Raw genomic sequence first — 23631 nt, forward strand, 5'->3', positions numbered from 1 at the left:
TTGTTAGGGGAGAATCTAGGAAAGAGACAGGGAACTGAGCTGGAGACACAATACGGCTTCCAGAGGCAGAACACCAGAGTTTGAACTGTTTAACTTCCCAAAGCAGCGATAAAGAAGTGACTGGATGGCACCTATAAACACACCCACACTGAAAGTGCTGCATCCTACGCTCAAAGGCACGGGAAGGCAAAACAGAAAGAACAGGTGAGATACGCATATGGGCAAATTAAAGATGTTAAAAGTAGAGCTATTACAGCACAAAGGAAACAATGGATTCCGTGCTTCTTGTTATCCTCAGGCTGAGCTATCAACATAAGCCATGGATGCGAGCAGCCAGCGACACGGAGGTGGGCAGCGCACAGGAACCCTGGCTAAGGGGTAACGGTGTGTTTTGAACACTGTCCCTCGCTCCTGCCACCGCTCCCGGAGTGTTTTGCAGTTTCCCAGCTTAAAACAGCAGCCTCGGTGATCCCGAGACCACGGGCGGGCCAGCAGCCACCGCCAACGCGGCACAGTTCAGCCAGCCCAGGTGACCCTCGTCCCCCAAAACGTGGGAGCAGGGGCTGGTGGGGACACTGCTGTGCCTGGGAAGCCGTGGGGAAAGGCGCTGCCGCCTCAGGCACCAAATGGTGAGAACCTGCGAGGGGGACCAGGCCATTTGCCAGCGCTCAATTTGCTGGTTCTGTGGCTCCAGCAGGGCAGAAAGGAAACTGCCTCAAAGATATTAACTTCATACCATTTTAATGAACAAAACGAAGTTGCTAGAGAAAGAATCAAGATCCTATTAATGTCCTCACTGATGGGCAGATTGAAGCGCGCACGCTTGGCTTCATCAGCCATGGGAGGATGCGGATGGTGCAGCGGTGAACTCAACACCATATTGTAAGCGCAGCTACAGCTGGAAAGTGTCTTTATTAATTAAAATATAAGCTGGAGATGAAGCACAGGAAGCTGTGCTGCTGGCGCCCTCCTCAGGAACTGGCTGATATTTTAATGTGACTATACATCACTCACCCTCCAGCTTTTACTTCCTCCGCTGTCCCCAGCTCCATTTCCCAGTGACACAGAACCAGAGTGAACCCCATTCCTGTCCCACTCCTCTGCCCTGAGGTTATGTTTGGACCCATGCAACAGTTCCATTATCTCCATACTGCTGGAATGACCCTGCTAATTAATTTTCACCACATTTACAGAAAGGGAGGGAAACCATCACCCGGTTCAACGCTGTTTCACTCCTCAAGGCAATTTCTTAATGCAATTGTGTTTTCTTAGGGACAAAGGAAAGCCTGCGGTGCCACTGGGCGGCTGTCGGAGGGGCTGTGTCAAAGGCGGCTGGAAGCCTGAGATAGCTCCTAATTAATGAGCCTGCCCAGAAGACAAAAGATCCCGTCCCGCAATAAACATCGTCTATTGAGGCTGGTGTTCTATCCGTCTTAGAATAAAAAATGATGGAAAACAGCGACCTTTTAACACTTTAAACCTTGTAACACTCATGGGAAACAAAGAAATAAACCAACCTTGACCCCCAAACCTATGAGGATGTTTCAGCATCTGGATGTTGATTCCGAGCAAAATCCAGGCATCTATTTCTAAAAGATTTGTCTTGAGATTTCAGGCACTTGTATCCAGCTCCAGTGATTCGTGTTCCAATAGTTCTGGTTGGGTTTGAAAGGATCTTACACCAAAATCACCCTTTTGGCTCTGGCATTGCCTTTAGGCGCACACATCAGGATTGTGTAAGCCCAACAGAGCTGCTGGATCTGGGTGTTGAATTAGAAGCCGTTGTTCTGGCTTGTGTAAATATTAATGATGCCATTTAGAAAAAGTGCCCAATAATGAGGATTTCTGTGTGAGATCGAACCCTCTCTCTAAACCGAGTAAATCATAGACTTGAAAATCTCAGCCTTTGACGCTGCAAGCAAACGTGATCACCGTTACCTGTGGATGGGGGGGAGTCTTCTGGAACGGGTTGAAAAATAAAATGAAACAAAATAAACCAAAACCAAAGCAAGGCAACCCAGAAATCAGTTCCTAAAGCTTCAGTGGCACTTTAATCCATTGCCAGTCTTGGCTGTGACAAGATAGCTCACTGGAAACACCGTATTAGATCATCTAACGAGCTGGGGCCGTGACAGCTCCGCTTGCGATGGTGAGCGCACTGTAATTCAACTGGGAAACCGAGCACAACACACACCGCGGAAACTGTGTCTGCTGCCTTCCCTAACGAAACGTGAGGCGCCCTGAAACAAAACACAGCAAGCGCAGTCACAATGCACCCACCTGACGGTCCCACGAACTGCAGTACCATTCTTGAGCTTTGCTACCACAGGAAAGTAACTCAGTCCTGACCGGCCCAACAACGCACCAGTCGCTGGATTTGGATCATTTCTGGTGACCGGTTTACACGTTTTGGAAAGCACAGACACTAGAGAAAGAGAGAAAACCTCCCCCAAAATGCCTCCTCCCCTTAACTCGCTCAAGGGTAGCAAAGAGCAAACGGAGCCAGGTCCGTCAGATCCAGGAGAAGCAGGCGCAGGAATAGAGAAGCCAGGCTGAACAAATCTTGGCAGCTAACGAGGATTCTGAGCGCTGATGTGTACTGGGTTCCTGACTCCGACTGACCCTGAGAAATGGACTTGGAACAGTTCTGCGTGTTTATTTTAAACCTTCGCCCTATTCCGCTCCCCGGGGGCAGAGCTGGCAGCAGCAGCTCAGCTTTCCATCCGGGCCCCTTGTCTCCTTCGCCCACGGCTCCCACATCGTTCCTCCTCCTGTCTGCTCGTGTGAAAACGCTCGGAGGGTTTCCCATTGCAGCTTTGCTGTTGTTGTTTTGGTGAGGGTGGGATGAGCCTTTTGAGTTTGTTTGTTCAGATGTTCCTTATGATGAAAACGCCCTCACACAAAATGAAGGCCATGGCGTTTGCTGGATGCTCCCTCTTTGGACACCCCTTTCTTTGAGATGCCTCCAGCCTGGCTGGCAAACGGGAACCTCAACACGGGGAGAAAAGCGATTTCTGTTTCCCACCCATGTGTGGCTCTGAGGGACGCTGAGCTATGAAGACCCAGGAAAAGAATTAATCAGATGGCATGGTGAAACAACACTGATATGAACTATTTCAGTGGCACAGGCAGGTATGAGTCACACAACCTCCGTGTGCTGGTACCTCCCCAAAACAGCAGCGTCTCACACCGCCGTGAGACCCTGAAAGCCATAGGGCTGCTGTTGTACTGGTGAAACAGAGCAGTTTCCCCCAAACCCAAGCACCAGAGGTAGAATAACAGAACAGTTTGGGTTGGAATCATGGAATCACAGAATGGTCTGGGTTGGAAGAGATCTGCAAAGCCCATCCAGTGCCCCCCCTGCCATGAGCAGGGACATCTTCACCAGCTCAGGTTGCTCAGAGCCCCGTCCAGCCTGGCCTGGGATGTCTCCAGGGATGGTTCATCCACCACCTCTCTGGCCAACCTGGGCCAGGCTCTCACCACCCTCAGGGGCAACAATTTCTTCCTCATGTCCAGCCTGAATCTCCCTCCTTTAGTTTAAACCATCACCCCTGGAGCTTCTCTTCTGCAGGCTGAACAATCTCAGCCTGCACTCATAAAAGAGATTCCATCCCTCTGAGATGGAAGGGACCTTAACGACCATCTATTAATAGTTCCAGCTCCACTCACCAGTGACCCAGACCAGCGAGCCCCAAACCTCAGCCTTGGGGCAGCAACACGAGCAAACACCAAGAAAGAAAGAGTTACAAGCTCCTAAAATGAAATAAGCCCGTCTTAAATGCAGCTGAGGCCAAATGACTCTGCGTTAAACCAGAGATGCGCTCAGAAATGAAACCAGTGAGGGCGAACCTGCCATAACACAACTGAAGAACCTATTTTTGAGGTCATTTGTATTTTCCCAGTGAATACTGTGAATGATTTAGTCTTGATTTGGAAGGCTGCTAAATAAGACACCGCCTTTGGAATGGAACAGGCCCTGCTTGTGAACCTGGGGCCGGGATTTGTATTCAGAGACAATTTGAAATAAAGAAAGAAATGCACAAATAAACAAATGCACAAATAACTAAAGAAATGCATAAATAAAGCATACAGCCTCTGTTTCTGGGGCCGTTTTTCAGGCAGTTGGATTTGTCTTCTGTGTCCAGCAATTTCATGCAGAAGGGAATAAAGTCCAACATGTAATTGTTTTCCTCCTCCCCAGGATTCCACACAATTGTATGCGATGTCCTCTTCCCACCTCCCCTGGTGTTTTACACATAATTACCTTTTTGTTTTCAGTAAACCCATATATTGACGTTCTCCTTCTTCCAGCTGTTTCCTCTGCTGTTTTAGTTCATCCACCATCCCAACCAATTTTATCCAGCTCTGGTTTATCTCCAAAATTGAATTTTCGAGCTTACCAAAGGAATATGTTTTTCTCTGTTCTCATTTCCTCCCTGAACCCCGCCAGGGCTGGTGTTAGGTGCATTTGGAGTCTGCAGAGTTAGTGCTGTTGCTGGATTTATTCTGCCCTGTTGCTATGAAAAATATACTGCTGCATCCTTGCTGAGTTCCTCGTGCTGTCTCTGCTTTCCCATCATTTTACCCCATAAATCTTGCCCATCTTTTCGCTAGAGATGCACCAGCCTGGCCACAACTCCACCACACCGATACCAACGGTCTTTCATGCTTTGTAACGGGAAGGGAAAACACCTCATTTCAATCCATACCATTGTCACATATACATTATCTCATTTTGAAAGGTTAGATACTGCATAATGCCAATGAGTTTGAAAGTGCAGCAGATATTAATTAATGGAATCCTAACACATGCCTTGGGTTATTTTTCTCAGCACCTCTGGGAAAGTGCAACCTGGTTTGATCACAAGATGAGGATGGACCTTTATCAAACATCTTTATCTTATTTAAATACTACTATAAAAACAAATCTCACTACTAAACTAAGAACCTATTGGGTAACTCCTGTGGGAAACTGCAGCGGGTCTGTGGAATCCTTGACAGAAAATATGGGAGTAGAGATCAGCCTTGAAGATATTAAGATTTACCCTTGAGAAGGATGGGAGTAAAGGAGTATCTGGAGATATGAAGATGTACCCGTCAGAAAGAAGGGGATAGAAGAATAACATGGATGACAGAAAAATTAACCAATGAGATGTTAGTGCTGTAACTTGTAGCCAATAGCGAAAAGACACATGAACTGGTAGAATTGTATAAAAATGCACTTGTAGCAATAAATGGCACCCTGTTACTTCAATCTTGAAGGAACTTGGTCCATGTCATTTGTCCGTCTCAACCGCGACAAAGTCCGTGGTTTTTGACTCTCTGCTACTGGAACTAGAAGCATAACAGATTCCCAGGACAGGACCAGCATATATGTGTATATGTGTATATGTGTATATGTTTTGCACGTGGCAGATGTGTTGCACACCCGCAGACTCAGAGAGGAGCCCCATCTTTCATATTTCTGATGGTTCCTGTAGGAAGCCCCTGGGTTCCTGCAGCACTTCGAGACACGGTGCCATTCAACACTGAAGACAATTCCCAAGCATTGACTTATTTTTGCACACGTTTCGATGATTTTGAGCTCCACCTCAGCCTTGCTCCCTGGACACTTCTTTCACTGACCCAGTATGTGCAGAACTGGAGACCTTTTTTTGAGTCCCACGTTCTATTGTTTTATGCAAAGCCCAACTCCAACATGGACCCTGGACCTTTGTCCAGGCACTTGTGGACCCCCGGTATAATTTGCTGCGCTGAACCCCCCCTATAAACCACTTCAGCATCTCAAAGTGGCCACAGACCCACTTGTGGTGGGAACCCTGTCCCAGCAAACTTCAGTCCCATTTCTGGATTGGCAAACAGCCCAACTAACAATCCTAATAACTAAAATTCAGAGGAATTTTGGTTCAAGCACAGATGTCCGAGACTACACGATGGAAACGGGAAGGCACAGCATCCCCACCATAAAACCAGCACATCTAAACCACAGTAGAAGGGCTCCAAGCTCCTCCACACCCCATGAGGATTTGACATCAGCCAAAAAATAATACCCTGACGAAGTGAATCACCACGTGAAGAGCAGAAGCCATTAAACCTGTTCCTCGTGCACTTTCCTCTTTCCTATGTGGATTCCCTGGTGCCCAACGTAGCTTCTACAACGGTTTTGAAATGGGGAGACAGATAAAAACCTCTGTATTCTGTACCACCATCTATTTTAACATAATGCGCTTGCTCGAGTTTTTACTCCTCCATCCTTGAGGATAAGTCAGTAAAAATTGCATACAGGAATTAGAAAGGTCAGTCGGGCCACAATTTTCCTCCCCCCAATAACACCACCAACAACAGACTCGGAAAAATCCTGACTTAGCTGCAACTAATGGATCAGCTGCATTTTCCTGAAAGCCAGATCCATGTTTGGGTAGACATAGCAATGGAATGCGAGGTCACTGATAAGGATGGATGGACATTTCGGGAGAGGGGCAACGAGAAACTGGTGACCAAAAACTGACCAACCAAGTATAACATCCCATTCACGTGATACTTCATATCAAAGTGGGAGATCACGAGGATCTCGTCCCTTTTCCTTATGGTGACATTAGCAGAGGACCTTGCGAGTCGTCCCTGTGAACCGAGGCCAGTGACAGACTGAATCCAGCTCCGGTTGGCTGCAGAGTCCAGTCCAGGACTTCGGCTGCCGGCTCTGCAGTTGCCGGCACTTTCCAGATTGGTTTGGTAGAGTTTGTATTATTTTCTCTATTTGATCAGCAGCATTAGTAAAACATTTTGAATTTTCCCAGCTCTCTTCTCTGTGTCCTTCTTTCCCTCCAATCGCCTGGCCTGACTGGGAAGGGGGAGAGGGGTTAACAATACACCTGCCAGCGTTTTATTGTCACCCCACAATCAAACCCTCAACACCTCCATATATATGTGATCACACACATCTCAGCAGACAGACAATCTGAGGGAGCTGCGAACCGGGTGCACTTTTTAGCTAGAAGCAATCAGCAAATATATGTTGTTGAACTCCAGTTGATGGGCACTGATTATATATCAGATGTGGATAATCCTTTTCCTCAGAAACCCTTCTTGATTTGGGAAGGAAATCAGAGCAGCCCTGAAGAGCGGCCACAAACTGCTCATTTTCTCCTTTTGCAAAAGAACAAATAAAAATGCAACTCTCAGAATTCCTTCTCGAGGAGGCTTCATGAAGGTCAAGTCCTGGACTAAACAATGTCCTAGGGGCCACAGAGTTTGAGATGGGTCATGGCAATCATCCTGAACGTTACAGCCAAGAGGAACAAGCTGCTAATTACCAATTTTCAGAAACAAAGCTGTATGAGCTTCCGTGAGGGAGTGTGATTAGTTGATTAGCAAGATAGGGCTGGAGACGAACAGATTTGTTCTGCGTGAGCGTCCAACACGGCACAACCCGGGGAAGATATTTCTTACTCATTTCTGCAGATCGTTTAACACCCACGCTCCCGTTCTGTTTTGCCTTTTCACCATAAAACCCTTTCATTCCATAACTGCTGCGGGCTGGTTCCACATCTTCGTTTTCATTTGACCAACAAGTTTAGTCCGGTCGCCCGCAGATCCGACAGCAAATGGGCCGTCACATCCCAGAACGTGAGCAGAAAGCAGCGAGCCAGGTAACGGAACAGAATCACAGATCAGATTGCACCTGCACTAATTAACATCCAGAAGTCCAGCAAGGATCCAAATTAATTTTCTCCATGGCAAATACTCAACTGTGGACCCATGGGACCAAATTCCCTTCTGGTTTATAAGAACAAAACAGGAGAACCGCTGGAGCTATCTCCATGTTCACTGCTAGGAAACCTGGCTTTTGGATCTTAAAGATACGTACCAGCGCAGCACAAAATGGCTCAAAATAAACTACATTGAGGTTGGCGATATTAAATTAAAAGGGATGTTTCTTCATGCCAGGATTTATTTTGCTTTCTTTTTTTGAGACATGAATTTCCCGGCCCAAAGAAAACCTGGGTACAATGGGGAATGTGCTAAAGAATGGTCACAATGAAGAAATTCAGGGACAAAATGAGAATTATGTATGTCCAAACTATAGGAGGCCTCTGTGGATGCCTGAGCTTATTATTAAGTCCTTTTGCCTTCTTTCTCCTCTAATCCACTACGGACAGGAGACAGTTTGCTCTCCTAAGGAAGATGAAAACAATAAATCTACAATAAATAGAACTCATCAGTATGGCTTATTTCATGTTGAGCTTGACTACTCAAAATACAGCAAGAGCATACAAGATATTTTGAATAAAATCAGCGGCTTTCTTCAAAAGGGCTTGTAACGTGGGTAATCAGGCAAAGAAACGAGTTGACCAAGTGTTGTGTGGGCTTTGAGCTCCAACGCGTCACTTTGGGTGAGATCTGCAGCTGGGCAACCAGACACCAACAACTACAACGGCAAAAGCACAATTAACGGAGCACAGGCTGAACTTCACAGTTGAGCAACGTGACCCTGTGAAGAGCCTAAAGAGAGAGAAGCAAAGAGGGAGGTGGCGGGAACCTCCATGGTTGGCATCTCCAGGAACTGAACGGTCAAGCCCTGATGACTCGGTGGTTCAACAGCCAGTGCCTGAGAAGTCACGAATTCGGGGCCTTCCATGAAAGATGGAGACGGAGTTTAATCTCTGTGTGATTAACAGGAAAAGGCTCGGGTGGCCTCAGATCAGGGACAGAGAGGACTCGCAACTAAACTGACCTCGACGTTTTGAGGAGGAAAACAGAAGAGAGCATCTCCGAGGCCGCAACCTCCACCTGGAGAGCCAAAAGCCAGCCCAGGTCTGCACAAAGGAGATGAACAAAGCACATGTGAGCTTGATTGCTGTTACTCTCATTCTACTCGTGGCACTATGCAACACCAACACTTCATTTGCAATTAATTAGAAATAGAATATATTTTCATTCATAGAGTCACGGCACGCAAATAATATTTGGTACAGCAAAGCCAAGCTCTGTCACTCCTTAGGTGCCACAGGATTTTTCTAAAAGACCTGACCCTCCTCAGATGTCAAAAATAATTCATACCTATAGGAAGAACTGAGCTTAGAAAGATGTAATAAGCACATGTATGTTCACACCGGAGGGGTCTAAAACACCACTGGAACCTCTACAGCAAACTGGTGGGGAAGCAGGAAGGTATAAAGATGCTGTCCAATGACAGAGCCAACGTCCACCCTGCAAACAAGGGGGTGGGAGGAGGAGCTGGAGAGCGACAGCCCAGACACCTGAATGTCAGTTCCCAGAAACACTCTGCAGCAAACAACCTGATCATTTGTGAATGCCTGGAAGAGAATTCTACGATGAATAAATGTCACTAGGGATTTGTCAACAGCACATCATGTCAAAATAATCTGATTTCCTTCTTTGAGGGCGTAAGAGAGACAGGTGTCTGGGGAGAAATTGCTGGTATCCTGCATCTTGACCTGAGTCCAGCACTTGATGCTGTTTGCTGTGACAGTGGCATCAGCTGGACAGAGAAGCAGGACCCAGTGTGGTGGGGACAATGAGCACAGGGTGGTGTAAAACTCATCAGCCAGCCACGCTCAGAGTCCCAGACAGAGCTTCCTGGCCAGATCCAAAGCCCTGGGGTCCAGCTCTATCCAAACCACCTACTTGGATAAAGAGCTGGACAAAAACATAATGAAGAACCATCAGGTGGGAAAGAGGTCTGAAAAATAACATCATGGCTTCACAACAGATCACAGCTGAATGGGAATCAGCAGAGTCATACTGCGGTGCACCAGTCTGCAGCTGAGGAATAGGTCTGCATTTGAAGAGGACATTGTTGTCCCTGAGGGTGGTGAGAGCCTGGCCCAGGTTGGCCAGAGAGGTGGTGGATGAACCATCCCTGGAGACATCCCAGGCCAGGCTGGACGGGGCTCTGAGCAACCTGAGCTGGTGAAGATGTCCCTGCTCATGGCAAGGGGGGCACTGGACGAGCTTTGAACAACACAAACCCTTCCAAGATTCTTCAAATCCAACCTCAACCTCTTCAACTCAACCTCCCCCACTCAATCTCAGCCTCTTCAACCTCCTTGACCCAACTTCAACCCGACCTTAATCTGAGCTGTTGAAGATGGTGAAGCTCAAGGCACAGGGGCATTGGGGGAGCTTTGAAGGTCCCTTCAACCCAAACCATCCTGTGATTCTACACTGCAGAGCTACACCTCTCCTCTGCCCAAAGGCAGAATGGACTGTAGCCTTGGAGCTGCACTTCCAGAAGACAAGGGCTCACCTCAGAGAGTAGCAATGACAACAACAACAGTGATCCTGTCTAGAAACCTCAGCACACAAGGCAAATCTGCAGGAAATGGGTCCACGTAGTTTAGAGAAACCTGAAAGATGACAGGACAACAGTCTCACTAGGTAAGGAGCAACCAGAAGAGGGTGAACCCTGCTGTGGGTTGGAACATGAGTAGCAGGGCTCAAACTGGATGAACAGAGGTCTGAATGGGTAAGAGCTGCATGGCAGGGGTGGATGGAGGGCATGGCGAGGCTGAAGAACACGAATGCTTTGAATCGATGCCTTTCAGGAGCCAGGGCTTAGGGCACCTTCCACCAGTGCACCACAGCCACCGACAGCTCCAGAAAGCCCCATGCATACACACGTTGAGAAGAACATGGGTTTTGCTAATACGGCTTTGCAATGTTGACTCCAGCACAGCGAGATGTTTGGTTTTCAGGTTCAGAACCACAGGGAAAGGATAATAAAACCCAACAGTCTCTACTGTCATACCACCAAAGACTCAGACAGCGGAGATACGTACAGATGTGTACGTCTTCCCTCCGTAGCTCTCAAAGTACAACAGCGTGTGTCGAGGGCGCCAAAGACAACACAGGGAAAGCACGTCTAATGAGACCATCCATAAACAACACCATCAAAGTGCTTGGAATGGTTTTGTGCTGTAAGCAAACACGTCGTAATTACCCTTAGAAACCAAGTTACAGAAGGAAATGCATCCATTATCCTTTCCAGTGCAACCCAGGACCTCCAAGGGGAACAAAAACCATCCCTGTTGCACAGGTCAGGCCCCTGTCGTTTAGTTTTAATGAAGAGCTCGTGCCCCTCTGTGTGCAAGCCAGTCCTGCCACAGAATGAGGATAGAAACAGGCTATTGTTGCAAACAGAGGAAAAAGGAGAAACGATGCCAATAATAAATACAAATGATAAAATAAATCCATACAAGCTGCTACATCTTGAGGGAAACGGTCAATTAAAACAGGGAACAAATGGCTTTATTGATAGGGATATGTATTAATGGGCATAATAACTACAAAGGAGCCTGGAAAAGTGAGAAATATGTATCAATCAGATGGTTTGAATATATTGTCAAGGGCCTGGACGACCTAGAAATAACAATTCCTCCAAAAAACTGTAGGATATGCCTCCTCTCTGTTTATTCTCCAGAACTTTGATTTACTGATCCAATAATAAATGAAAGGTATGAAATATATCCCTTCTATTATGTAGAAAGCTTTTGAATGTAAGGAGGAGAGCATGAGAAATCCTCTTACTAGGAAGTTTCTATCTCAAACTTTCCTCAGTAAAGTAACTTGTGTGGTTTGGTTTCCTGACGCTGCCACTGGCCCAACCAAGAAAGTCCATCTGGTTGGAGATGCCCCTGCCCAGGGCAGGGTGGCTGGAACTAGATGATCCTTAAGGTCCCTCCCAACCCAAACCATCCTGTGATCCTCTGAATACTTTGCAGTAACGAGCGTGTTTCTGCTCCAGGTTCTGGAGCACTCGCTGCTCCGCTGCCTTTTGGAAGTTCTAACAAGGAAAAGATACGTCGCAGGAGCTTCTCTCGGCAACTATAGATTTAATATGAAATGAGCAAAAATTCAAATGATCTCATTCTCCCGTACAATTCTCCATGTTGCCAGTGTTGCATATTCATGAGCTCTGCGGGTCACCAGACACACGTTGCCTTTGACCTTGTAAATGTCAAAAAGCTCCTACTATTTTCCTTTGCTGATCAAGCCATCAATTATTTCCATATGTTTTTCCTCTCTCGCTCTGTTCATATAAATTACATAGAAAGCCGTCATTGCTTATGCACTATGCTGGAATTCATCTTTGAGTGAGGGGTTTATAGAAGAGATTTCTACTGTTGTTTTACATGAAAACACCGAGTTTTCTGGAAAACGTCTTGTCTAAGAACTAAGGAGCTGGGAACTCTACCCATTGGTTAAACACGAGGACAGTGGCAACAACATCTGGACTGCCGAAAGATCTATCGCCATAGGGTAGGCTGAATCTTTAGGTAGGTAACATATATCTGTGCCGTATGAGAGCAATCCTGGGGAAAACCTTCTTCCACCAGCATGGGAAAAGCAACGTCAACAAGCAAACCAAAATTACTAAGGCAAATGGGAACAATTAAGTTTTTAAGTTGTTAAATTCAGTTATTAATTCTCACACTCCAAAAAGACATGAAAAATGGCCCAGAAATATAAAAGTAGCAAGGTCCAGTTCTAACGCTCTTTATCTTGCCCTTTCCCATAAACTGCTTAAATCAAACCCAAATCCTGCCTACAGAGAAGGAAATCGTTCGAGAAGTGATAAACATTTTGGGAAGGTATTGGGTTATTTTAACAATTGGAAAGTCGTTTTGCCATTCAATGACTCTTCTCACCTATGGAGGTTCCCCGACTGCTGCCTTTTAAATACGTTTACACAGTTAAACTTTCACAAGGTTTCGCTCTGGCAGCTGTACTTGCACCCACAAAGCACCAGTGACTCGCCCAGCACTGGAATGAACAACCTGGAGTGCAAATTCTTCCTAATTAATGAGCTGCTCCATGTTCCTGGAGCCAGAAGTGCCCGTGACCGTCTCCAAACACGAGCCGTGTCCATCCATGGCCGCACAGCCCGTCCATCTCCCAGCAAATCACCGCAGGGATCAACCGCCCCACCCGTGACAAAGTTTCTCGTCCTTACTCTCCTAAATCTCCATGACTTTTAAGCTCATTATTTCTAGTTCTCTGTTGGGTGGAGAACACATTCCTTTCTTTTGCAGCAACCTTTCATTTAACTATTAATATATACTATTTACAGATATCTATTTCAGCAGGCTCGTATTTAGACAGTCACAGAATGGATATGGCAATTTTGGGGAGCTGCCAAATTGCGGGTCTAAAGCATAAAAGATGACTTTTTGCCATCCTCAGCTGCAAATCCCATCTACAATCAAAGCAAGCAGACCCTGAACTCTCCTGGCGATGGAAAACCTGAACAACTAATTTATGCCCCACCGATACACTCCAGATTTGCAATGATGCACCTGAGATCATAATTCAACCTCGTATTTCTTACTAATTAGCTTTGTTCCATCTCAGATATAATCCCTGAAGAATGCTCCCCTTCAGCACCATTTCATTAGATGTTTAGAATTTATTACGGAGCAGGAATGACACATATAAACTGGAACTCAGACTGAAAAGTCGGAGCATCGCAACATGGCCAACGGCTCTGCAACCACGTAACCATGACATCTCTTTGATATTTTAAGGGGTTTTACAAGTACTTGGAGACCGATGCATAAGGAAAACAGTTTATATTGTAAACAATATTTTATGTAGCACCAAAGTCAAACTGGAGTGTATAAAGCGCAAGCCCAATAAACAGCAATGTCCACTGTGAAAAATGCCTCTGTCCTTCGTGCTATCATCACTTGATAAGGTACACGATGTAAACATTTCATTATATTGTACCTGATGGCATTTTTATTTCCCGAGCATTCTCTTCCAGCAGTAAAAGTGGTGCATTTAAATTATGACTGGGTTGCATCCCCTCTGCAACAGCAGGCAAGTATTTATTCATTTTAAGTTGTATTTATCCTGATCTGCACCCAAGGAAACGGTCAGCGCTGCGAGCAGGTGCGGGGCTCTGAGCACCACCACAGCACGCAATGCCCGCTTCCCACCTGCCCATCTTGGTGTCCTTCTCAGCGTGAACTGGGACGAGCCGCCCCTAGGAGCATGTGTCTGCAGCAGCCCTTCCTTTGCAGATGCCATCTCTCAGAAAGCCACGTCCTAGCGACCCTCCCGGGCTCACAGCAGGAAGGTTCATGGCTGGTGGGGCTTCAGATGGGTCCCCCAAGGGCAGCCATGAGCTTCAGCACGAGCTGGGAAACGTCTGGACCAACAACTTCCATCTTTGGGCACCAGCTTTGTGGCACCAAAAGACCAATATCAACAGGGCCCTTGAACAAGCACTTTAAAATCATGGAACAGTTTGGGTTGCAGGAACCTTCAAAGTCCATCCTATGCCATGAGCAGGGACATCTTCACCAGCTCAGGTTGCTCAGACCCCGTCCAGCCTGGCCTGGGATGTCTCCAGGGATGGTTCAGCCACCACCTCTCTGGCCAACCTGGGCCAGGCTCTCACCACCCTCATAGTGAATAATATATCTAGTCTGAATCTCCCTCCTTTGGTTTAAAACCATCACCCCTTGTCCTAGCGCAACAGGCCCTGCTAAAACCTCTGTCCCCATCTTTCTTATCGGCCCGTTTAAGAACAGAAAGGAGGTCTCCCTGAAGCCTTCTCTTCTCCAGGCTGAACACCCCCAAAAGGACCAGCACAGGTCTCTAAACAATCCCATGTGTCCCCTCCACCCCATCCAGCATCTGTCCCACTCGCCGGGAGGCACAAACCACAGCTGGGAGAGGAGCCAGTGAAGCGCCGGCCCCGCGGCTTTGGGGGCTGGTTTAGCAGGGCTGGCCAGTAAACCATTGGTGTCATTGGAACCTGCTCAAGGGATCCTCTCAACCCCGTCTGTGAGACTACGGTGGGTCTGTGGATTCCCTGATAGAGCCCATGGGAACAGAAATCAGCCTTGAAGATATGAAGGCCTACCCATGAGAAAGATGGGAGTAAAGGAGTATCCGGAGATTTTAAGGATGTACCCATGAGAGAGAAGGGAGTAGAAGAGTAACATTGATGACAGCAAAAACAGCCAATGAGATGTTACTGCTGTAACTTGTAACCAATAGAGAAGAGACACATGAATTGGTAAAACTGTATAAAAATGCACTTGTGGCAATAAATGGCATCTACTACTTTCATCCTGGAAGAACTTGGTCCATGTTGTTTGTCCATCTCAACCGCAACACCCGTCCAACAGCCTTCCTCATGCAGAAGGCTCTCCAACATGCGGTAGGAAGACACAGAAAGGTAAATGCCATTCTCCGAAGGGTTCATACGTTGACCATACTACAGATGACAGGACATTCAGAAAAGCCCCAAAAATAATCTTAAACCACAACCTGAGGCCAAACTGTGGCAAAGCACAGAAACCAGCTGCTTTCCTAGGGAACTCCCAGTCTGGGGCCAAAGGGATGGCAGAGGAAAAGAGAGGCGAGGAGAAGAAAAACTCCATTAAAACTGGTCACATTTAAAAAATGCCTTCATCTTTGAATTTATCTTTAATTTCTCTTTAGTTTGGACCAACAGATATGACTTAGGGCAGCAGTTCCACTGCAAGGTTTGCCCTGTGGAACAAACCAGAGTGACAACAGTGCTTTGGTGAGACGCAAAGTCCTGTTCTCACAAGTACAAGCTCTTCTGACACCCCAGAGGATGAGAATATACCCAGCTACCAACACCCATGGACATATCTGCTTGCACGCCCACATGCCACATACAAATGGAAATTATTCACTTATAAAGTATTTCATTAAATATCTGTCCCTGTTTGTAACTGATAGAAGCATCTAAAATAAATATTACAAAATTACTGGAAAGAACAGGTTTTTATGAGAATCGAATAAATGCAATGCTAGTTACGGAAATGGTGCTGATGTCGACGTGAATACATATACTTTCCTCGCACAGGAAAAATAATCAGAGCTTTACATACTATCTACTTTGTCCATTTGTCTCCAAATTGTCATTGCTGGGATCTGAAAGAAGTGAGTAGAAAGCTAAACAAGACAGATTAAAGAAAACTCCCCTCTAAATACCTGATATACTCCTACCTACTATAACCATTTTCAAGTTGTTTCTCTCATCGCTTTCAGAATACACGGACGCAGAGCTTAAAATACATAAAACCGGAGCTTTGTTCCTCTGGTGCAATATTGTAAAGTAATAGCAATCTCATCAATGCACCCATCCAATGCCTTTGGGAGTCACCCCAGAGGGTGTCAAGGCTCAGCCCTGAAGAACGCAGCTCGTGGGATGTCCGCATCCTACACCCTGGGGAACAATGCCCACGATTCGGATTCAACCGTCCCTTGCTTTAACGTGAACCACACAATCACATCCCTGGGGAACAATGCCCACGATTCGGATTCAACCGTCCCTTGCTTTAACGTGAACCACACAATCACATCCCTGGGGAACAATGCCCATGATCTGGACTCAACCATCCCTTCCTATAATGTGAACCACACAATTACATCCTGTGGAACAATGCCCACGATCCGGACTCAACCATCCCTTCCTCTAACGTGAACCACACACAATTACATCCCTGTGGAACACTGCCCACGATCCGGACTCAACCATCCATTCCTCCATGATGAACCACACAATCACATCCCTGGGGAACAATGCCCACGATTTGGACTCAACCATCCCTTCCCTAAAATGAACCACACAGTCACTACCCTGCGGAAGAAAATCAGAGCACCCAAGTAAAAGCTTTGGAATGGAGATGGGGATAAATGATGCGGAGCTCGCTGGATAAATAGGAGAGTTTCTGTGACTGCGGAAGGCTTGACTGGGCTCTTGAAGCTCTCAGGAAATAAGGTGACGAAGTCCTGCCTTGGCCATCACTGTGTGTTTGCTGTTTGTAGCTGCTGGCGTGGACTTAGCTCCGGAGCTTCCCAATGAAGCTCTTGCTTACCCAGGAACACCCTCGACATGTGCATTTGCACATGAGCTGAATCACTTGAAGAAGCCTCTACCACCCACACCTCCATCATCCACGTGTCTGTCCTCCACACATCACCACAAGCAAAACAAAGCCTAATTTTAGAATAACCAGCCACTTTCTCTCCTCATTCATGAGGACCATCGCTCCACTGTTTCTCTAGCGGCTCTTGTTCAGGGATTCACAGGGGACTCTGCAGATTAGTTCTTACTGAGTTTATTCACGTTTCCTCCCTGCTGCTCCAGACCACCAAGGCCTGCAGCCACCACACGTGCCGATCTCTAGTCCGAGCTATCCGAATATTTTGCTCATTATCACAGGGTGGTTGGGGTTGAAGTGACCTCTGGACATCCCCCAGTCCAACCCCTGCTCACGCAGGGTCACAGAGCAGATCACACAGGTGGGTCCAGGGGGTTTGAATGTCTCAGAGCAGGAGACTCCACACCCGCTCTGGGCAGCCTGGGCCAGGCTCTGGCACCTCCCAGCAAACAAGTTTCTGCTCATGTTCAGATGGACCCTCCTGTGTTTCAGTCTGTGCCCGTTGCCCCTCACCCTGGCGTTGGGCACCACTGAACAGAGTCTGGTCCATCCTCTGACACCCACCCTGAGATATTGATCCCATTGATCAGATCCCTCTCAGCTTCTCTTCTCCAGGCTGAAAGTCTGGTCTCCAGTAGGAGACTAATCCCCCCGTGATCCGTTTATGATCTACATGGAAAGCCAGACCTCCCGTAGCATGATCTGACATCCAAGCCATTTTCTGCAACCTCTACAGACGCAGCCAAAGACCCTTCTGTTCCCAACTTAGACACATCGGTACGGGTGGGATGAAGCTGCTCCTAACGCCTACGGACCCACAGCCCACGCGAGAAGGCTCCAATTCACAGGTTTGACTCCTGGGAGTTTCTTGGTGTCATTAATCCTGATTAATCCCCCGACTGCTGGCTTTTTTTGATAAAAAAGCTCTGCCTGCACCCCAGTAAATAGCTCTGATGAAAGTGCTGCAGATACCACAACATGTAAATCAAGTGCATAAATGATTTGTTATACAACAGACACCGGAAAGAAACAAATCAGTTGATTATTAGTAATAACTATGTATACTGGAGCATCTCATCCCTGGAGGCCCCAAAAGAGGTCAGTCGTGCTGAGCACAGAACACCATTGAAACAGCAAATCTGCCAACATATTTGGGCATCTGAAAGCAGAATAAATGAGGGCTGCACAAGTCACTCTGTAAAACGGTGAAAATGAGTACCAACGATACAACAGACACATGGAAGTCATTTAGTGAGCATCTTTTTCAGATGCACAGCAACAAAGAACGGCTTTTTATTTCCCATCAACCGTATCAAATCAGACTTTTCATTTTCCAATAATAAACGCTAAGCATTTTCACAATAATTGATTTCCCCATAGCTTTTCCTTCTCGTTCCCGATGCTGATGGTTTACGTTCAGAGTCAGAGCAGAATATGCAGATTGGCTCTTTGTCTCTTTTATTTTTCTTGTTTTACACAGTGTGAACAAATGAAATCAGTATCAGATCTGCATTTATAGAAATATATCCTCCTATCTCATGTGCTTGCTCCTGTGTCAAGAAATGTAAAGCTTGGCATTGGGAAAATAATGAATGCCTCATGCTTTTTGTTTAAAAATATAAATGGGATTCCTATGTCATTTTTACTCCTATATTTACAATAAAATAATGTATTCAAGGACCTGAAGAGCCCAACAACACAGCATCGAAAACGTGACAACCATGAGACTCTTGCTGTTGTGAATTTAGGGGAGAAATAAATCAACTTCTTTTCCTCAGCAAAACCACCCGGCAAGAAAACAAGGGTCTACTTACACTGCACGATGAGCTGTACCAACGCTTCTCTGGGCTTCACGTTGAACCCGTTGTACTGGCTGGTCTGGCACCGGTAGGTTCCCGTCATCTCCCTGGAGACGTTGACGATGCGGAGGATCCCGTCGTAGCTCTCGGTCTGCATCGCCCCGTCCGGCATCGCCACCTCCTTGTCCGCTCGGGACCACAGGATGATGGGCTTGGGCTTCCCGGTCACCTGGCACTGCAGCTCGATCGTGTCCCCTTCCCGGGTCACCAGCGGGGACTTCTCTTGAGGAACAGTCAAGTTGGGTGGGACTTCAATGGAGAAAGAGAGATGGTTCAACAATTAGCACCAGAGAGACATCAGGTGACTTTCTTGCTTGCACAATAGTAATTATATATGAAGAATTAATTTATACACAGATAGCAATGCATAGTAACTATATATATTGGAAGACAGCGCAACGCTGCTATATTTAAGAGGAAAGGTGCTCAGCTGCTTGAAGTGGTTAAAATAAGATTTAACAGCCCCAGGCAGGACACTTATTTGCCTCCCTGTGCATATCTGACGTACCAATGTGCTGTAGCAGCGTATTATACACCAGCGTGTATCTGACATACCAACACACTGTAGCAGCGTATCATATACATCAGTGTGTCTGGACCATCGGTCACAGTTCACACTTTATCTCTGCAAGTTCTGGCTTTCCTTTTTATGAGTATCTGGCACTAAAACTCCTTTTTTATAACAGACTGGCTGCTGATTTTATCCAGCCCGTAATGGCCACGCAATGAGGGAGAACCGTGACAATTCAGAAACTCAGCTCAGAATTCAAGGCCTGAAGCTGAAATGCAGTTGGCGTCTCTCTAGCACAGGAGGTTCATTAAAATGGTACATTTTTCATAGAGATTCGCATTAATGAATCCGGAAGGAATATGCAAACAACTGTTTTCTGCAGGGGCCAGACATCCCCTTGGAGCAGGAACACCTGGCACGGCCGCACGCTGGCGGTGCCCATGGACCCATCCTTCCTCCTCTCCAGTCTTGCAAGGGTGAGATTTTCTAATTGCCTCTCCCAATTACCATCCACAGCTGAATCACCAGTGCTCAGCAGTGCTGAGAACAGTGAGCTTGCCGTGCAGAGACACTGCTCTGCAAGTGCTTGATCACAACAGAAACGCCTGACAAAGGCCTCGGTGTTTGCGTGATCCGTGAGCATCCACCACGGGTCCCATCAGGGTGGTCCCTCTCCCTCCACCGTTTAGGCGACAACACTTGATAATTACAAAGCACTGGGAGCTCCGCCAGCCTGACAAGAAGGGTTTTGCCACATCCTGTTATCGTTCCTATCTCACAGAATCACAGAATCCCAGAGTGTCAGGGGTTGAAGGGCCCTAGAAAGCTCATCCAGTGCAATCCCCCCATGGAGCAGGAACACCCAGATGAGGTTACACAGGAAGGTGTCCAGGCGGGTTGGAATGTCTGCAGAGAAGGAGACTCCACAACCCCCCTGGGCAGCCTGGGCCAGGCTCTGCCACCCTCACCCCCAACAAGTTTCTTCTCTTATTTAAGTGGAACCTCCTGTGTTCCAGTTTGAACCCATTGCCCCTTGTCCTACCATTGGTTGTCATCTCATCACATATTTATTTGGTTTATAGCCAATCTCTTCATCCTCTCTTAGAATCATAGAGTCATTTTGGTTGGAAGAGACCCCCAAGAGCATTGAGTCCAACCAACAAAAGTGACAGGTCCATCCCTGGAGCCGCCTGTGATCTCCAGGTCACACGTGGTGCCTTTGGTGCCGAGGCCCCGTGTTTAGGGGGCTGGTGTGAAGATACAGCAAAGTTTGCTTCAAACATGGCCCACCCTCTCTTTCCTTTTGCATCTTCTGAACACTCAGCTGCCCTTAGGGGTGTCCTGTTGTGCATCACCCGGAGACGCTTCCTGTGCGAACACCGCTCCTCCTCGGAGCGTTACCTCCCCATGCTGTCCTGGCCTGCAACTACTTTGCTTGAATGCCTGGACTGACAAAACACAGCCTGAACTGCAGCTCCCGTCTGCAGGAAAAGAATCAAAGGCTGTTTTCAGGCCCCCAGGGGCAGAAATGACAGACGTACACCTGTGAGAAACAGTTCCCGTTTACCCCTGGGATCTAGAGACCACAGACCTGACGAGCCTGCTTGGAATCAGAGGTTAAAGCAGGGATTTCATGGGGACCAAAATGCTGTTTTCAGCTGTTTTGAAAGCTTTAATAACTCCTGAATATGATGGAACAGGAAAAAGTGGTTGGGTTTGTAGAATCTTGGAAGGGTTTGGGTTGGAACAGGCTTACAAAGCTCCCCCAGTTCCCCCTGCCATGGGCAGGGACATCTTCACCAGCTCAGGTTGCTCAGAGCCCCGTCCAGCCTGGCCTGGGATGTCTCCAGGGATGGTTCATCCACCACCTCTCTGGCCAACCTGGGCCAGGCTCTCACCACCCTCAGGGCAACAATTTCTTCCTCATGTCTGTCCTGGTGCCCATGGGGCGGATCTGGAGAGGAAGGGGAGCAGGGATGTGGGTGCAGCTGCGGTTTCCCGCAGACACGCATCCCATGGGGAGGCTCCAGCGCTGAGCTCCAGCTGTGGGACCAGCCAGCGGCAAGAAACGGCACCTCAGAGCAGGGGAACCTCAGAAATTTGTATGCTCAGAGCAAACATGAATCTTATAAGGAAGAAAACAGGAGACTAGACCCTGCTCCTCATGGTACACGTGGCTTACACAGGCATTTGAGAGGAAGGAGAGTGAATGGCACAGGGTATGCATCTCTAGGAAAAAGAAGAAAACAGATGCATGTCAAAGGGTCCTGTGCAACTGTGAGCGAGTCACTTACTGTCCCTTTAACTCAGGTTTCTTTCAAAAAAATAGAGATAACAGCACTGAAAGAACTGCAGACTGCGAGATAAGGACCACAGACTCCGAGGGCTGATGAGATAAGCTGTGTCAGCACCCCAGATGGCAAGATACCTTAAAATACCCCGACTCATCTTCTCCTGTGGCCTTTTGCAACACAACCAGTTTGTCATGGTGTAAATCAGTCAATATATCATTATGGTTTACTGTATTTATTAATGTTCTTATTACTGGAAACGGCGTAGGCGAGAGGTGGGACAAGGCCACCCATGAAAACAAATCATCCCACGGGCGATGCCTGATTGCAGCTTTCACGCACTGAATCTGAGGGACCGTGTCCACAACAGTGAGCTCCAAAAAGGGTGTCCCTGTGCCCACCACAGTGGTTATGGCTATGGGTCCCCCTTACTCACGTGCTAATTCTCTGTTGTCTAATTAGGAAGATGGACAGCACTGAATCTTTGATCAAGGAGGGGTTTTGGTACAGTTTCCCTTTTTACACCCATCTATTTATTTTCACAAATGCACAGGTACTTAATTATCTCCAAGATGTCTGTTTTGCTGTCAAATTTGGGTTAAACTATCTACAGGGTCAAAAACTTTCAAGGTGGGTAGGGGGCTGCCATGCACAGGCACTGGCACCCTGATTGGGTATGAATTGTTTTCATAAGGAATAAAGCTAAAGAAAAGCTACAAAAGAAAGTGAAATTAATGCAATACCCACTGTGGAGACTCCTTCAGTGGTGCCCAATGCCAGGGTGAGGGGCAACGGGCACAGACTGAAACACAGGAGGGTCCATCTGAACATGAGCAGAAACTTGTTTGCTGGGAGGTGCCAGAGCCTGGCCCAGGCTGCCCAGAGCGGGGGTGGAGTCTCCTGCTCTGAGACATTCAAACCCCCTGGACCCACCTGTGTGATCTGCTCTGTGACCCTGCGGGAGCAGGGGGGTTGGACTGGGGGATCTCCAGAGGTCCCTTCAACCCCAACTAGGCTGGGGGTCTGGGATTCTGTTGGTGAACGAGGGTGCACAAGCTAAAGTGCATGAGCAAAAGTGCACAAGCAAAGGATGCATGAGCAAAGGTGCAAATACAAAGGTGCACAACCCAAGGGTGTGGGAGCAAAGGGGCTGCCGGTGGGGTGAGCAGATGTGCCAAGCAGGTGAGCTGAGTGTTGCCAGCTGTGCCACTATGCCACCAGCTGTGCCAGAGCCCTGCCAGCTGTGCAGTGATGCTGCCCGCTGTGCCAGAGTACCATCAGCTGTGCCAGGGTCCTTCCAGCTATGCCATGATGCCACCAGCTGTGCTAGGCTGCAGCCAGCTGTGCAAGACTCCTGCCAGCTGTGTCCTGATGCTGCCTGTTGTGCCAGTGTCCTGCCAGCTGTGCAAAGGTGCAGTGAGCCGTGCAGAGGTGCAGCCAGCTGTGCCCTGATGTTGCCCGCAGTGTCAGGGTCCTGCCAGCTGTGCCGTGATGCCGCCAGCTGTGTCGGGGTCCTGCCAGCTGTGCCAGCTGTGATGCCGCCAGCTCTGCCAGTGTCCTTTCAGCTGTGCCCTGATGCTGCCTGCTGTGTCAGTGTCCTGCTAGCTGTGCCATGATGCCACCAGCTGTGCCAGGGTCCTGCCAGCTGTGCCAGGGTCCCGTTCCCAGCAGGTGCTGCTGTGGCACAGGCAGAGTCCGAGGGGCTCAGCCCTCCCGGCTGAGGCATCAGCTCATCTCCTGTAGCACCAGCTCCAGAGACTCCTGCAAATAAAGGTCAATTCTTTTCCTGCTTGTGCAGAATCATAAATCAGCTATAGCCTGCATTTGAGACAACAAGCATTAGCTTATTCATGCGCCAAGTGGCTTAACAAGTAAGTTAATACTCTTAGCAGTTAAATCTGTTTCCTAAAGCAGAGGGTTATCACTTGAAAAACAAAAGTGTTAGTAAGAGTAAAGTGGCACCTACTTTAAAAGCACATCCTATTGTCCTTTGGAATGGGCAGAAGAGCAAACGT

The 23631-nt window shown here is 47.6% G+C and overlaps 1 protein-coding gene across 1 annotated transcript in view; it reads right to left on the reverse strand.

Moving 5' to 3' along the window:
* Positions 1-23631, reverse strand: part of MDGA2 (MAM domain containing glycosylphosphatidylinositol anchor 2) — a 299150-nt gene that overhangs the window by 48671 nt on the left and 226848 nt on the right. Inside the window, exon 8 of the mRNA XM_065063026.1 lies at positions 18770-19063. Coding sequence (XP_064919098.1) covers positions 18770-19063 — 294 coding nt within the window. The remainder of the gene's footprint in view (positions 1-18769; positions 19064-23631) is intronic.

The sequence above is a fragment of the Columba livia genome, chromosome 5 (assembly GCF_036013475.1).
Source record: "Columba livia isolate bColLiv1 breed racing homer chromosome 5, bColLiv1.pat.W.v2, whole genome shotgun sequence".
Taxonomy (NCBI): domain Eukaryota; kingdom Metazoa; phylum Chordata; class Aves; order Columbiformes; family Columbidae; genus Columba; species Columba livia.